General features: G+C 37.7%; 1 protein-coding gene across 1 annotated transcript in view; it reads right to left on the bottom strand.

Moving 5' to 3' along the window:
* Positions 1–14,293, bottom strand: part of pde4ba (phosphodiesterase 4B, cAMP-specific a) — a 155,753-nt gene that overhangs the window by 115,079 nt on the left and 26,381 nt on the right. Inside the window, exon 3 of the mRNA XM_072389129.1 lies at positions 11,039–11,277. Coding sequence (XP_072245230.1) covers positions 11,039–11,277 — 239 coding nt within the window. The remainder of the gene's footprint in view (positions 1–11,038; positions 11,278–14,293) is intronic.

Raw genomic sequence — 14,293 nt, forward strand, 5'->3', positions numbered from 1 at the left:
CAGATTTCTCTTCACTCGCGTAGCCGAGCACAGCATGCAGGCAAATGCTTCACTTGCTGTTTCATTCAGAATATACACAAGGAGCCCAGAGCAGACACGCAGAGAACGCAGGCCACGCCTCCCCTGATGATGATTGGCCAGTGATTGTTGTGACGACAAGCAGGCAGGCACAGTAACAGGTTGTCAGATTTATTATTTATTTTTTGTTTAGCTGGGATTTGTTGTAATGTTGCTGATGATATTTTGACCTTTGGTGAAGCTGGCAAGTAGTTAGGTCAAGCCAAGAAGAAAAGACAACTTGGAAGAAGCATAAAAGCAAATAGCTTAATGAAGATTAAACTAATGAAGAGGAGAAACATAAACACAGCTCAAGGGACAACTAATTCAAATTAAATCTCTAAAGCAGGCATTCATACTGGTAAATAGGAGTCTTTTGTCAATAAACAGTCACATATTAACTCTCTACACAAAGTGTCTTCTCCTATTCTATCGTAGCAAACATGTCTTGTCTATCAAACACAAGCACATTTTAATCATCGAGCCATAATTCTGTGTGTGTGAATGAGAGTAATCATAAAATTGCTTCAGAGCATAAAGATAAAGACAGAACAGAGTGAGATAGTAACATGAGAGATACAAGCACACTGGTCTATTCTGAGTGATGAGATGAAAAAAGAGGGTAATGCCCTGAAGGTAGAGAGACCACAAAGATGATGGAAAATAATCCGAATGAACATGTGAGGAGGCAGAATGGCAGCGTGACGAGTATTAGAAATGTGAGCACTTGTTTGTCTGCTATTGGACTGATTTGTTTTGGTAGTGAGTCACTGATGATTTGAAGCCATGGAAGGATGAGAGCTTTCTCACAAAATTTCTTGCCAAGAAACTCCTTTGAAAATAGTCTTTCCAAGCTTGTGCATGAAGATGAAAACACTTGTAGTAATGCAAGGCGTGTTGGTGTTAATTGGAATTAGAATTTCAGAATGGGAAAGGACACCTTCCATCTCCCATTGTCTGCAGTTGAGATCCATGGCTGGACAACACGGAACTCACTACCTTTTACAGTGGAGCACTGTGTTCTCCACAAAGGACACATTTTCTCAACTATACCTTAACATAGCAAGTAATTGTTTTCTATCATTTGGTATGTTAAGTGTGACTTTGGCTGGCTGTGGTTCACTTGGTGTGGTCTGGCTGTGTAGAATTCCCTCCATTAGCTCTCCTATAGCTGGAAGTAGCCACATAACAGTAGCTATGTGCTAACAGAGCAATAGTACACGTTTGTTCATTCATGCTTCTTAAAGTATTGGTGAAATAAAAACAGATAATGCCTTATTTAGAGGCTGCATCGTCCCTGCCCCATTAACTCCGTTATATGGATATACGCCGATCGCGAGTTATCTAAATAGCTTTCGAAGGACGCCGACTTTCGCCAAACTGTTCTCAATGAGTAGATAAACGTATTTCATGCCAGAAATAAGGTCTAGGTTTAAAAATACCGGAGTTCCCCTTTAACAGTTAAAATAACTAATCATATCTTTTCTATGATTGGGTGGACCTTGTAAACACAAACTCCAAGTGGTGTGGGACCACAAATTACAAGCTTCCTGAAGGCTTTTCAGTACAGATTTTAAATGGAGGACGACTCAGAAGAGCAAAAGACTAGCCAGTTGCTCGCAGTAACAGCAGACATTGAGGAGGACGTTGTTAGCAAGCCATTAGTTGTGCAGGTCTCCAGATTGAATTTCATCTCTAAACAAAGATCTACACAAATTCAACTGAGTGCAGAAAAAACGAAAAGAAAAATCTATGCTTTCTCAAAGCATTTTGACACCACCAAGTATGCATATCCTACACATTACTGACAGGATACTTTAAGCTTTACTGCTAGGATTGTTTGCCATTTGGAAAATTGGGTTTTCCAATTTAAAAAAAGTTGACCAAAGTCACTCCATTGCCATCAGTTTTTAAATAATGCCATCATTAAATGGTAAATAATTCAAATTTTTGTTGGTTTTTATTCTGATTGCCATATACTAAAGCTTGTATGGGAAAACAGTTATTTTTCTTAACCAGTAATCAAATTACCAAGTTCATCATGCACTATTACCTTGAACTGACATAGCCATTTTTCTTCATAAAAGGTCACAGGGATTTAATAAGCTATTTACTTGTATGTGATCAGTGGTCATTAGTGCTTGGCTTGTGTATGTGCGCTCATTATGTGTGAGCTCGGATGTAATCAGTGTAGTTTTGTTGTGCTAAGCTGTCATGCATTTTGCAGCCTGCTCCACTGTCATCATTTAGCACCCGAGTGTGCTTACTTGCTTGTGCGATGGTGTGACTATTGATCAGGAGGATTTACATTTTCTCTTGCAACCCTAAGGCATTTGTTTTTAGTCATTTTAAAATTTCTAAATTACATCACCCCATACTATCACCTTAATTTTGACTGCAAAAACCGCAATGATGAAAAGAGACTTTTACTGTTGGAGAATTACATGAATGAGTAAATTATTGTTAGATAACAGATCATACTGTGAGATTAACAATGTGTGCCAAGCCATGCATGTCAGTGAGTTTTACTCTCACAGATGGGACTCCTATCCAGTGCAACTGAAAAGCAACCGCAATGCTCGACCTGTCAAGGCTGCAGCCACCATGTTCTCCTGAGGTTTTAATGCCATGAGACATGGCGATGTTCTGCAGTCCTGGTAGAATTCAGATTTCTAACCAATATGAATTTCTTAAAGCTCATCATGCATCATATCAAGTAATAAACCGATCTTGAAAAAACATAAATGGAAGACACTCATACAGAAATCTTGAAATGTTATTCTACATCTCTTTGTTATTAGTAAGTTCACAGCATTGAGAAAAGCGGACGACAAAAGATGAATGACATTTTAAACATAAACCAGTGAGGGAAAGTCAAAAGATAGACAGACAGAAAGGGATTGAATTCGAGAGCAGCTAGGCCATTTCATTCTATGTCATCTTGATTTTAACATCCTGGAGGGCTTGAGTGAAAGCACACTGCGCATGGTCAGACAGAAATCACAGATACACAACTGCCCCTGCAGCTAACCATGACACTTTGACAGCTCTTCACTGGTGTGTTATGTTCCTCAATCAAGTGAAACCAAATGTTAAGACTTAGGTACACATTTTTGTGCATTCTTTTTAGCCATTTGGACCACCCCCCTTGAATAAGTAGTGAATGAAAAACATATCTAAATGCAGTTACATAATTGATAAGCAAAAAGTAGCACTAATAATTATCATTGCAAGTAAGTTATCACACTTGAACAAGATGCCATTCACTGACGGCTCCGTGCGGCAGTACATAAAATTATATTATTCTGTAAAAATGCAAACAAGGTAACAATATAACAAACAGTTACCCTCAATATCTTAAACACAGTCACATTTTTTGTGTTGGTATACCAACATGTGGAGTTGGGGCTGAAAACATTGTAACTGTAAGAACTGGAACACTTCTTGTTTGTTTGTTTGTTTTAAATCAACAGGACATCTTTGGCTTTTGTACAACAAATAAACTATTTAACATTTTGGCCTCTAGGGTACAGTGACAAGCATTTTAATCACATTTTCCCAACAGTAAGATACTTCTAAATAATTAATTGAATCAAATATAAAAATAGTATCAGCCCTAAGCCTCTTTCGCTTTGCTTCTGTGCTTTCAGTTAGGCCCTGGTGGCTTAAGACTGATCCTTGTATGATTTGCTTCTGTGATAGTTTTACACTGAAAAGGATATTCCTGTTTAGAAAGTAGCGCTACTTTGTAGCAACACTACAAAACAAATAAACTGATTAATCAAGATTCCTAATATCAATATCATGACATTATTCTGTTGTTTTCTGCCTTACAACAAAGAATATGAATCTAATAATTCATAAGTATACATGTCTCACCAACATTAACTATCACATTTCATCATGTCACAAGAAGAGGACAAAAAGCAGCGTTCCCTTATGCTCTAGCCTCCCACGGTAAAACGTCAAGCCAGGCAACAAGATCAGGCAAAGTTAGAGGATCTTGCTTGTGATTGTGAAGGAGGTGATGGGGAGTGCATAGGATGGATTTAGGTCTTCAGATGAGAGCCCTTAACGTGGTATCTCTAGTTACACAAAACACTCAACTTGTTCCTTCTGTCACAAACCTCGTCTCTCAGAGAAGCGAACATTGTAAATAAGATCAGGTCTAGTAATCGAGGCCACAAAGTGTCAAACAGAGTTACTAAAACACAAAAAGAAAGAAGAGTGAGAATAGGTTTGAACAAGGGTTAGAAAGAGGTAGAAGACTTCAAATGTGTGGATTTTCCATGTAAGCAATGCAAGAGTAAACAAAAGTTAATAATAAACAGTCGTTGAAAACAAGAAAAAGATAGCAAGGCCTAAGGACATCTAGGATAAATAGAATATCATGGTTTAAAACTATGCCAGTAAATTGTGTTAAAAGAAAAAAGAAAATGGTGGTGCCTACTGTCCCAGATTTCTGGAAGGGGTTTTAATGTATGCAGACTTTAAAAAGCCCCTCTGTGAGCTCACAGCTTACCACATTAAAACTTCTCTCAGGTTTAAATCACATTCACTCATGTGAGGATTTTCATACATATACCTGAAAGATAAGCTGACTGTTTCTGCCTCGGAAACAACCCACCACTTCCTCATCACCCTCTCCAAAAAAAACAGAGAAATTGAAGCACTTATCGTCAATGACACTCCATCCACACACATAATGGCAGTAAATGAACTGGTGAATACCTACAATAAAGCAAAGAACCATTGTGCGTAATTTGTCTGCCTTTGTCTCTGTGCCTGCTAAACTGCAAAGTGTAAGATCCATCATCTTCCTGCTGGCTGTGTGGATTACCAACACCCACACAAAAGCTGCCTGGAACACCAGGGGAGGACAGTGCTCAACAACACACCACAAACAGAAAGTACACTGAGTGCAAAGTCATAATCTGGCCGATGTCACCCTGACTCAGGATTACAAAAAACACATCCACATTTAGTTTAACATGCATATTCTGGTGGGATCAAACACAAATTCAATTAATTAGGATTACTTTTTATGTTTATAGAGGGCACTGCTTTGAGCTCCAGTCAGCGCACTATCCAGAATACAGATATTCTGATGTGAGTCAGGATACCGGACACAGAAGAAGGCATAATCATGCTTTTGCAATGCATTTCTGGCAGTACTGCCAAACTAATCTGAAACTCCGGTAAAACATGCAGTACATAACAATCATATTTATCATTCATTGAATTGTGCTCTCAATTCAACATTTTTGTGGATTCTTACAGATCGAGTCAAAATTGCATTACTAAATGGTAAACATCTTCTCTGACTCAAATACCTTTAAAGAGCACAATTTTCCTGGAGTTGGTAAAAGTAGAATAAAATCACAGAAGCATTGCCCTTTTCGCTTGCCTATACACTGCCACTAGCTCTCTTTTAACTTCTGCTTGATGGGTTTTTGTATGGCATTTCTGACTACATTAAAAAAAAAGAAGTACTATTTTCAATCTGTGGCCGAAAGCAGGAAACACAGGAACTGATGTGGAAAGAGCTTTAAACATCAAGTGCAGGAGATAGCACAGAAGAAACAACAGCACTCCAAAAAGCCAGCCTTAAGTCTCATACCTGCGCTCATTACAGCAAAACAGTGTCATCTCTATCTCTGCTGCTTTTTATTGCTTTACTGTGTGGTTATAGGAAAAAAAGGCAAATAATAGTAGAGCTTCAGTCCCACCACTTCCTTTTCATATGTGTGGGCTCTGTCAAATTTGAACTTTATGTGAAGGTATGGAGACAGCTCCCTTCACAACCTGAACCTGAACATGTCCATCACTAAGAAATATAACAGAAGCCAAATATGGCAGGATGGCGGCATTAGATTTTGACATACATGGCACCCATCTCCCAGCCCTGCACAAGCCTGGGACCACTGATGGAAAACTGTTTAGAAATAAAACCTGTAATCAAACGATGCTGAAAACATGGAAAAAGTTGGATTTTGATATAACCACGACAGTAATGCAAGGAAAAATTTGACGGTGTTAGTTGAGAAATACAGTGTAGACAGAAATTATTCATTGTAATTTTGAAAATGCTAAATTCTTCAGTCATTAATAGAATCACCAAGATCATATCTCTGTTAATAGAAGTTACATATTCAAATATTTTAGCCAAGAAAATAATTATTTTGCATCTTAAAATGGCAAACATGTAATTCTGATGCCCTGTGACTCATTTAATATCCACAGATGGAAATTAATCCCAGCTCTATCAATACTGACTCGACATTAGCAGACAGCTACTAATGCATTGGTAATGTTAGATACATTACTGCCTGAACTATAGATGCAAAACTCATGTTGGTATTCAAATATCATATATATAAAATTTAAGACCACAATAAAGCAGAAAACAATTATCTGTGTTGTGAGGATACTCTAGAGTAATGGCATACTGTTGCCAGAGAAAGCAGTTACTCTACTTCAGTTTGTGCTTTAATCAGAGCTTCTCCATTCTCCGTTGTGACAGCTCGTCTGCCTGCACATGCATATTAGTGCACGTGAATCCCTAGAGAGCTAAATTTTTCTCTCGACTGAATAAATCATATTCTTCCGCTACAAAGCCTTTCACAATGAGAGGCAAATGATCTCTCAACTCGACTTTCAAACCCGAGTGTAACCCAAAGTGTTTTACAGAGCAAAAGCAAAATGTAGACAAAAAACAACCAAGGCAATAAGATGAAAATAAAAAAGAGCACTCATAAGAGCAATTAAAATGTGAAAAAGAAACAAAAAACAGAAGTCTAAATTAAGACAAAGGGATTAAAAGTATACAAAAGGCACATTAAAACAAGTAGCTCTTCATTTTAACAGCAGTGATTGTGTCAGTGTCCTGCATCCAAGCAGGTAGCTAGTTCCACAGGAGAGAAGCCAGAAAACTAAATGTTCTGCCACCCATTCCAGTCCCACTAATCCTGAGAACAAATAGACCAGCATACCAAAAACAATGTGTTCTTGTGGGGTGATAGGAAAAAATAAGATCTTTCAGATAGGTAGGAGCTTGGCCATTAAGGGTTTAGGGGAATATATAATGAGAAGGATTTTAAAGTCTATTCTAGACTTTACAGGGAGCCAGTGGAGAGAGAATAAAACTGGGGAGTGCTACAAGCTGCTTTAAAGAAAGGCTGATTACATTTTTTTTAAATTAACAAATTTTCTGATGCCCAAGCTCATTACTATTGGCTTCCTCAGGTGGGATTTTTTTAATTTAACCTCTTCTCAATAAAGACAAATACCATGAATAAAAGATTAAGCTTAAAATGCATATAAAAAGGGTACAAGAAATGCTGTATTAGTCTTTGTATTTTCTACTGCTTGAAGAAAACTGCAGCATCGTTTAAGCCGCTCTCTTTTGCAAGGAATATTGTAAAAAAAAATAATAATAATTCATTCATTCAACAACAATATCCACCTTATCCAAAAAAGAAAAAAACTGCAAAAAACAGCAAACTCAACCTTGTTGTATATTTACTTTAACACTTTTATTATGGAAAACAATCATATACGACTTTATGGAAAACACTAATTTAAATTTGAATGTGCTAATTTACTTACTCATATTCATATATTAAAATTCAGAAATGTTGTCAAGCTTAAGAACTGGATGTTCGTTTGATGTCGTCTTTAGGAGATATGTCATAAAATGTTGAGATAGTTATTTTTCCCCACAGATCTAACAACATACTGCATTCTACAGTTTTTCCTTCTCGTGCAAACAATATTTTTTTCACATCAGCTTTCTGAGTTAAAACCTCTCCATGATTAAGAAAACATGAGTCAGCAAAGGTTTGATAACAAACACATGATATCACCTGATAAACAAACTACATCAACGTTACATCATCTTTGCCTAAGGCTACACCGCATTCTGGTCTAAATCCACACACAAAGATCCAATAATCAATCTATGAGGCACTCTGAGCTCAGAAACAATTGGATACATCAGCAGGAAAAATAATTGAATCCAAAAATAACTTACTTACTCCCTCCTCCTTGCAAACATTGACAAAACCACTTGAATAAGTACAAGAGGGGATCAGGGGGTGCACTATTTTACAGACAAATATCATAAAAACACATACACATGTATACATCTACTGGCTCAAAGTTTCACAGGGTGGACAGTAATTGGACATTGGAAACCCTTGAGGAAGGTTCTGCTGACCAAGATGTTTCCCCAGCAGTGACTCCTGAAGGGGACGAAGGCTTTTAATCTGCCATGGCCTAAGGCACTGTGTCCACTTGTGTGGTGGTACACTCAAATGTTGCATCAGGTCTTAATGGACTAAAAGAGAGGTGGTCCAGGAGTAAAAAGCACATTAGGGAAGCATGTTTACCTCTATCACCAAGGTTTTCAATGACTGACATGCACCTCACCCGCTATTAAGTCTGTGGTTGCCAGAGTAGACTGTACTCGCCAATAAAGTCTGTTAATAAAATATAACAAAACAAAACAGATCCTATTCAATGAAGATAAATATCACGAAATATGCATTTGCTCTATTAAGTCACAAAATAAAATGGAAAAACAGCATCAACAACTACAAGCATCTAGCACCTGTGGACACTGAGCTATTTTGAAGGACTTAACATTTTTTTAAATAATTTATGACTGTATATGGTTATGTGGAGATCACTTTTTAGCACATAAAACAAGAAAAAAAAAGAAAGGGCCACAGTATATAAATTTGCATCACTGTCCCACTAATTTTACGATTCAGTGTGCCCTCTATGGTAACTTTTACATTCTCCACTCATTTAATCAGCTTCATGTGTGTTAAACTAAACTAAACTGAGCTGAGCTGAACTGAAGCATCATCCTTTAATCTAAAACAGTTTGTGTGTGTGCATCCAGTCAAGCAATGTCACACTGCTCTCTTCTGGTTGCAATAGAAATCACAGCTCTTGAAACTGATTACTGGCTTGCCACTGCTCACACCACATATTATTTAGGATCAGAATGACGGAAGATGTTGTGGCAATCTCAGACACAATGGTGCCAAACAGAGATTGAGTTTTGGCCACTTACGCACAGAATGTTATCAGGAAGTATAAGAGGATCTCACAAACTGCTGTCGTTGGGAATTCTGTGTATGCTGCCATGTAACATGTTGTTCCTGTTAATAAATTCCCCATCAGAAGCTGCAAAGGTGAGTCCGACCGAGACCTGGCCACTTGTTGTTTGTGTGTGGATTGTCTAAAACTGCATTGTGCTGTGGCCAAATTCCAAGTGCGTGTGTGAGTGTGCACAAATGTGTCTGAAGGCATAGTGCATAACTAATAAACCCAGGCAGTGTCTTCTTCAGCAGGATGAATGCAACATTAAAGCTGGGTCATCATGTGGAGAGGTACTCTGACGCCCAGTCTGCAGAACTATATATTCAGTATGAGGGGTTTGGTTTTCTACTTGTGAGATCTGTCTACAGATACAAGTTTCTCTAACCAAATTTAAGAAACTAAGGAAATTATGGTTACTCTTAACTTTACACATAACACTGCTCATTATCACTCCAGTTGTTGCCACGTTGGTCTACAGCGCAACACAGCAGAGCCACAATAAAAACTCAAAAATCGTAAGAGGACCATATCTTATGTTGCCTTAGGTTTTCTTTTGCTCACAGTGGCATTCACGTGTGACTGTTAATTTTTGGACTTATAGTACCAGTGTTAAACTTTTTACTTTCAAACCTTATAGGTGTGGTTTTTGTTACAAATCAAAACCACGTTTTATTTCATTTCTAACTCAGCAAAGCAGAAAAGAGAAAGACCTAAGCTTTTCAAAGCAAATTTTCCTGTGGACCAGCATTTACTGCAAGCAAGTAAGTGTGCATGCCGGTATGAGTTACTGTTTCATTCTCTGTTCTGCATTTCCGTTGCAACTTTCCACTTGCTCCTCACTATAGTGTATATGTTCATGTACATGTGGTGGGGAAATCTACAGAAAAACGATCATCAAGGAGCCTTATTCCTTGTCACTGTCAGTCACTGACTGCTTCCTGTATGTTCTAGACAGAATGGTGACCCTAACTGGTGATTCTAAATACTGGGTGTATCTCACATCTCAGTAAATGAGAACTAAGTTAGACTCTAGCCAATTGTCCCCCATTTAAAAGCAGGAAAACCCTCTTACATGAACCTCATCTTCACACAGAAGAGCTATATAAAATCCATAATACGTGGAACCTACCTGACATCAGAAAAATTATAAAGTGGCTATAGATACCTATACTTAAGAGCAGACTTCAAAATTTCCACTAAGAACTTATTTCATGCAAATAAATTAATGTAAAATTGCCTCTTCTAGTCAAAGGCGAGTCAGTTTCCGGTAAATTTCAGACATAGACCATTCCGAAAATTGGCTGGGAAGTGAATGGTCCATCCATTCCCAAGTGGCTGCAGCTGTACTCTTTTAAAAGGTGCTCATGGCTTTAGTTTTAAAAAAGCTTGTCTTTCCGTTCAATACAAAGAAAAAATAATCTTCACATCAGTCTAACACACTTCCATTACTTTGAAACACTCCTTTCACAGTATTCCAACTAGTGATACATGGACTACTGAACAAATGGTTTGAAACTTGACAAAATCTTTCTGATCCACACTGTAAATCTGAACCTCCTGAACTTCCGTCACACCTGAACCAAAAAACTGCAGCTGCAGAATGACTTTATATCAGAAACCTGCCAGATGGTTTTGCATGATTCATAGGAAGTGATCAAAACTTTTAGACAACTCAGTATGTGTCTTTTTAATATGTCAGAAGAGGGGTAAATGTATTGTAAATGTACTCAGTAAAAAAATCTAAATAGTTTATTGCTGCTGAAACCACTTGTGGCATCTGTCAAATTCACAGATACTTAGAAAAAAAAGCTATTTAATCAGAAAAAGGAATAACTAGTCTGTATGCATATGCAACTTATATTCCACTCACCATTCTGGATCCACAGGTGTGATATCTATCCTTGGAGGAGCTCCAAACGGTAGCGACGTTGGCCTCGCTATGATCTCCTCGTCTGGTGTCCGTGACCTCTCCCCCTGACGCCATGACAAAGGGGGTAGCTGAAGGTTGCCCGAAAAACGGCGTCTGCCCCGGCGCAGGTCAACGCCCAGAGTGCAGGAAGGAGAAGTGAAAGATTCACTAAGGCAGCAGTCAGGAGGCTCTTTGATGTCCTGAAAAAGGAATAAAAAAGAAATGAGGGGAGAGTCTTTACATGAAATCATTAAGTAAGTAAATAAAACGGTTTTATTGATGAATTGTGAGGGTTTGAATATTTCCTTCAATAAAAAGTAAAACTTTGTGTTTAATTTTAAAGCCATTTCTCCCACATCGTCACTTGTTTGTCCACTAAGTGGCGCCATAGGCTAGTTTCTGTTTAAACTAGAGTTACAAAACACCATCACTTCTTCTGTCTGACTATCTGTTAGTATAAAAGTCAATATTCTGAAAGTGAAATGACGACTGTCCTTCTTACACTTAAAATCCTGTGAAAATCCACAGAATCTTGCAGCTCTTAAGAAAAAAACAAAATGTGTAAATAATACAATGATAAGAGTGAATGACATCTCAATTTCTATTTCAACATGACTGCAAATACATATTCAAAATTAGATGGATTGTGCCATTTAGTTTACTGTATTTCAGCATCATCAACTGTTATACTTTATCTACCAGCTTATTTTGCCTTATTAGCCCGTGCTGCCTGTACACAACTGATTGCAGGACATAAATAACCATGTTTATTACTCAGCTGCACAGTCTAATTTACATTTAAGTCAGAGAGGCATGATACATCTCGACAAGTGCAAATGAGCATGAGACAGAAAGACAAAAAAAGGAGCAGTTGTTTCTTAATGGGGACAAATGTGCAAGGGAGTGAAAAAAATAGTATGTCCACATGTAAGGCAGGTCAGTTGATCCTCCAAACTTGCACCATCTTGTTCTGAAACCCTGCATGGCATTTATTGAGTATTAGATGTAATAATTCACGCTCACCATTTGATAACAACTAAAAATACCTTTCTTACTAAAGAGGCACTATGATGTTCCGCTTAGCTCATTTTTCCACATTCATTTCAAACTCACATTAACCAATCAGGTCATTTCTTTTTTGTTTTTTTCATCAAACAAACCACTTACACATATCTCAATCAAATACTAGCTTATCTCGCTCTCTTTCAATATGCTCATGGTTTGATCTATACCACAGCATGTGCTCGAGAACAATCAGAAGCAAGGTCAACTTTTCTGGAACATTTAGAAGACTTTTTGCGGATCAAGATTCATCCTATAATGATGCCAAATTATAGGTTTCCCAGTTTCTAGCTCCTTGGATTACCATGACCTGAGAACCTACACCAACAAATTATGGACTATTTTGTTAGTCTCATATGAATGAACACTTTCTCTTAATGAATCTCCACTCCTTGTTGAGTATTTTAAACACCCCTCTGTAAACAACCTCTCATTTCTACTGTTCCCAGACCTACACTGCCCTTTTCTGGAGATACTGAATTGTACTGCCAGTAAAATATGAACAAAAAACACAAGCACCGATTCCTTTTTATAGGTTACAGATAGTAAAGAGCCCTTCTAGTAAATACAGCCGCCTACATCAGTTCTTCTTGGAGGGTTGCCTTTCCGTGCCTACTAATGGCTACTTTTCATTTCCAAACTAATTACACATTGCCAGTCATCATGACGGAGCCACTTGATTTTATATTTACTTTTAGCTGTGTGGGCATTGACTTGTTTCTTGTCCTTGGGTTTTCCAGAGCCCAACGTATTCTGATTGTTCAATGAGTTCCAATGGCAAACCAAAATATAGAAAAATATTCAACTTATATGTTAGCAGGGTCATAACACAGCAGATTCCCATGCGTGCCTCAAGCCATGTTTTCCACAGAGCAAAGTAAAAAAAAACAAATTCATTCACTCCGCTTGATGGTGGTAAACAATTCTCTAATGTTTTTAGTGCAGCTGTTCATCAATTCAGTCAGACATTATACTGACTGTTCATGTCATCCCTTTAGTATTTAATTCTACATTTCTGGTACCTTTGTAGGTGCTACAAGTTGGTACTATTTTGCATTATGAGTTGCACGTTCTTCTTCTGTAACAAATACAGTAAATTAGGTGTCTGCTTTTTGTGTGGTCTGTGTCTTTCAGTGTAGCTTATTATTGAGTGTGTTCAACAGCTGTGCCGACATTTTAAATTTCATTTTTCCTGTTAATCAGTCATCTCCTGCTACTCTGCCAGCAGTCTTGCAGAGACAGCTTTGTTGATGGCACTAAAACTATTCACGTCTCATCTCACAAAACACAATGAGAAAAATATTTTCACTAAAGCCGAACTATAAAATACATAAGTTTATATTAACTTCATCAAATGTTCCAGAATTCAAACAAGCCCATCTTTCCTTCTGTAGGTATAAACTTATACAAAACTGAATAAAGCACGAGAGTCCTATTACCCCCAACAGTTAGACCAGCTTCTGGGTGATACACGTCTCCTTAAAAAAAAAACACACAAACAAAAAAAAAACACCTTAAATTTCAGTCAGGTAATGTAATAAATAGAAAACACTAATCATTTAGACTTCCCCCCTGTAAGGCAAACACAGCTGAGTGACAAGTTAGTGTGGCAAAAGATGTTAAGAGTTAAATGTTAAATGTGTTCCAATAATCAAAAGATGGAGGCATAACGTAAAGACATGCAAAGCAGTTAGAACAGATCTATCATTTTGAAACAGGCTCTGTTGTCATGACATCTTTTAAGTATGAAATGACCAAGAAAAAAAACAGGAAGTATAGATCTGCTTTTTAATGCCGTTGAGAGATATTTGCCCAGAGAGCTCAACGATCATGAGTAAGGAGGAGGAGATGACAGCACTCATCAATGACAGCTCATTAAAGAATGGTGTGTGTTAGGTGGAAACTCAAAGGCAGAGTGAGACATGATGGTGATAAGAACAGCACTGAAGGGCAGAGAATGATAAAAGGTAGGATGAAAGTATGTGAATTTAGATTTATAAAAGCAACACAGAGAGAAAGATAACATAGAACCCAGAGGAGCAGAGTCAAGGACAAAAAATATAAAAGACTTCGAGTACAATAGGCAGTCTGATTTCTGGCCAGATACTGTCCTGAACTGTGACACTGAACAGAAATAGCGACTAGCTCCCAGTC

The sequence above is a fragment of the Leuresthes tenuis genome, unplaced genomic scaffold, assembly GCF_036924035.1.
Source record: "Leuresthes tenuis unplaced genomic scaffold, fLeuTen1.0.hap1 SCAF_7, whole genome shotgun sequence".
Classification (NCBI taxonomy): Eukaryota; Metazoa; Chordata; class Actinopteri; order Atheriniformes; family Atherinopsidae; genus Leuresthes; species Leuresthes tenuis.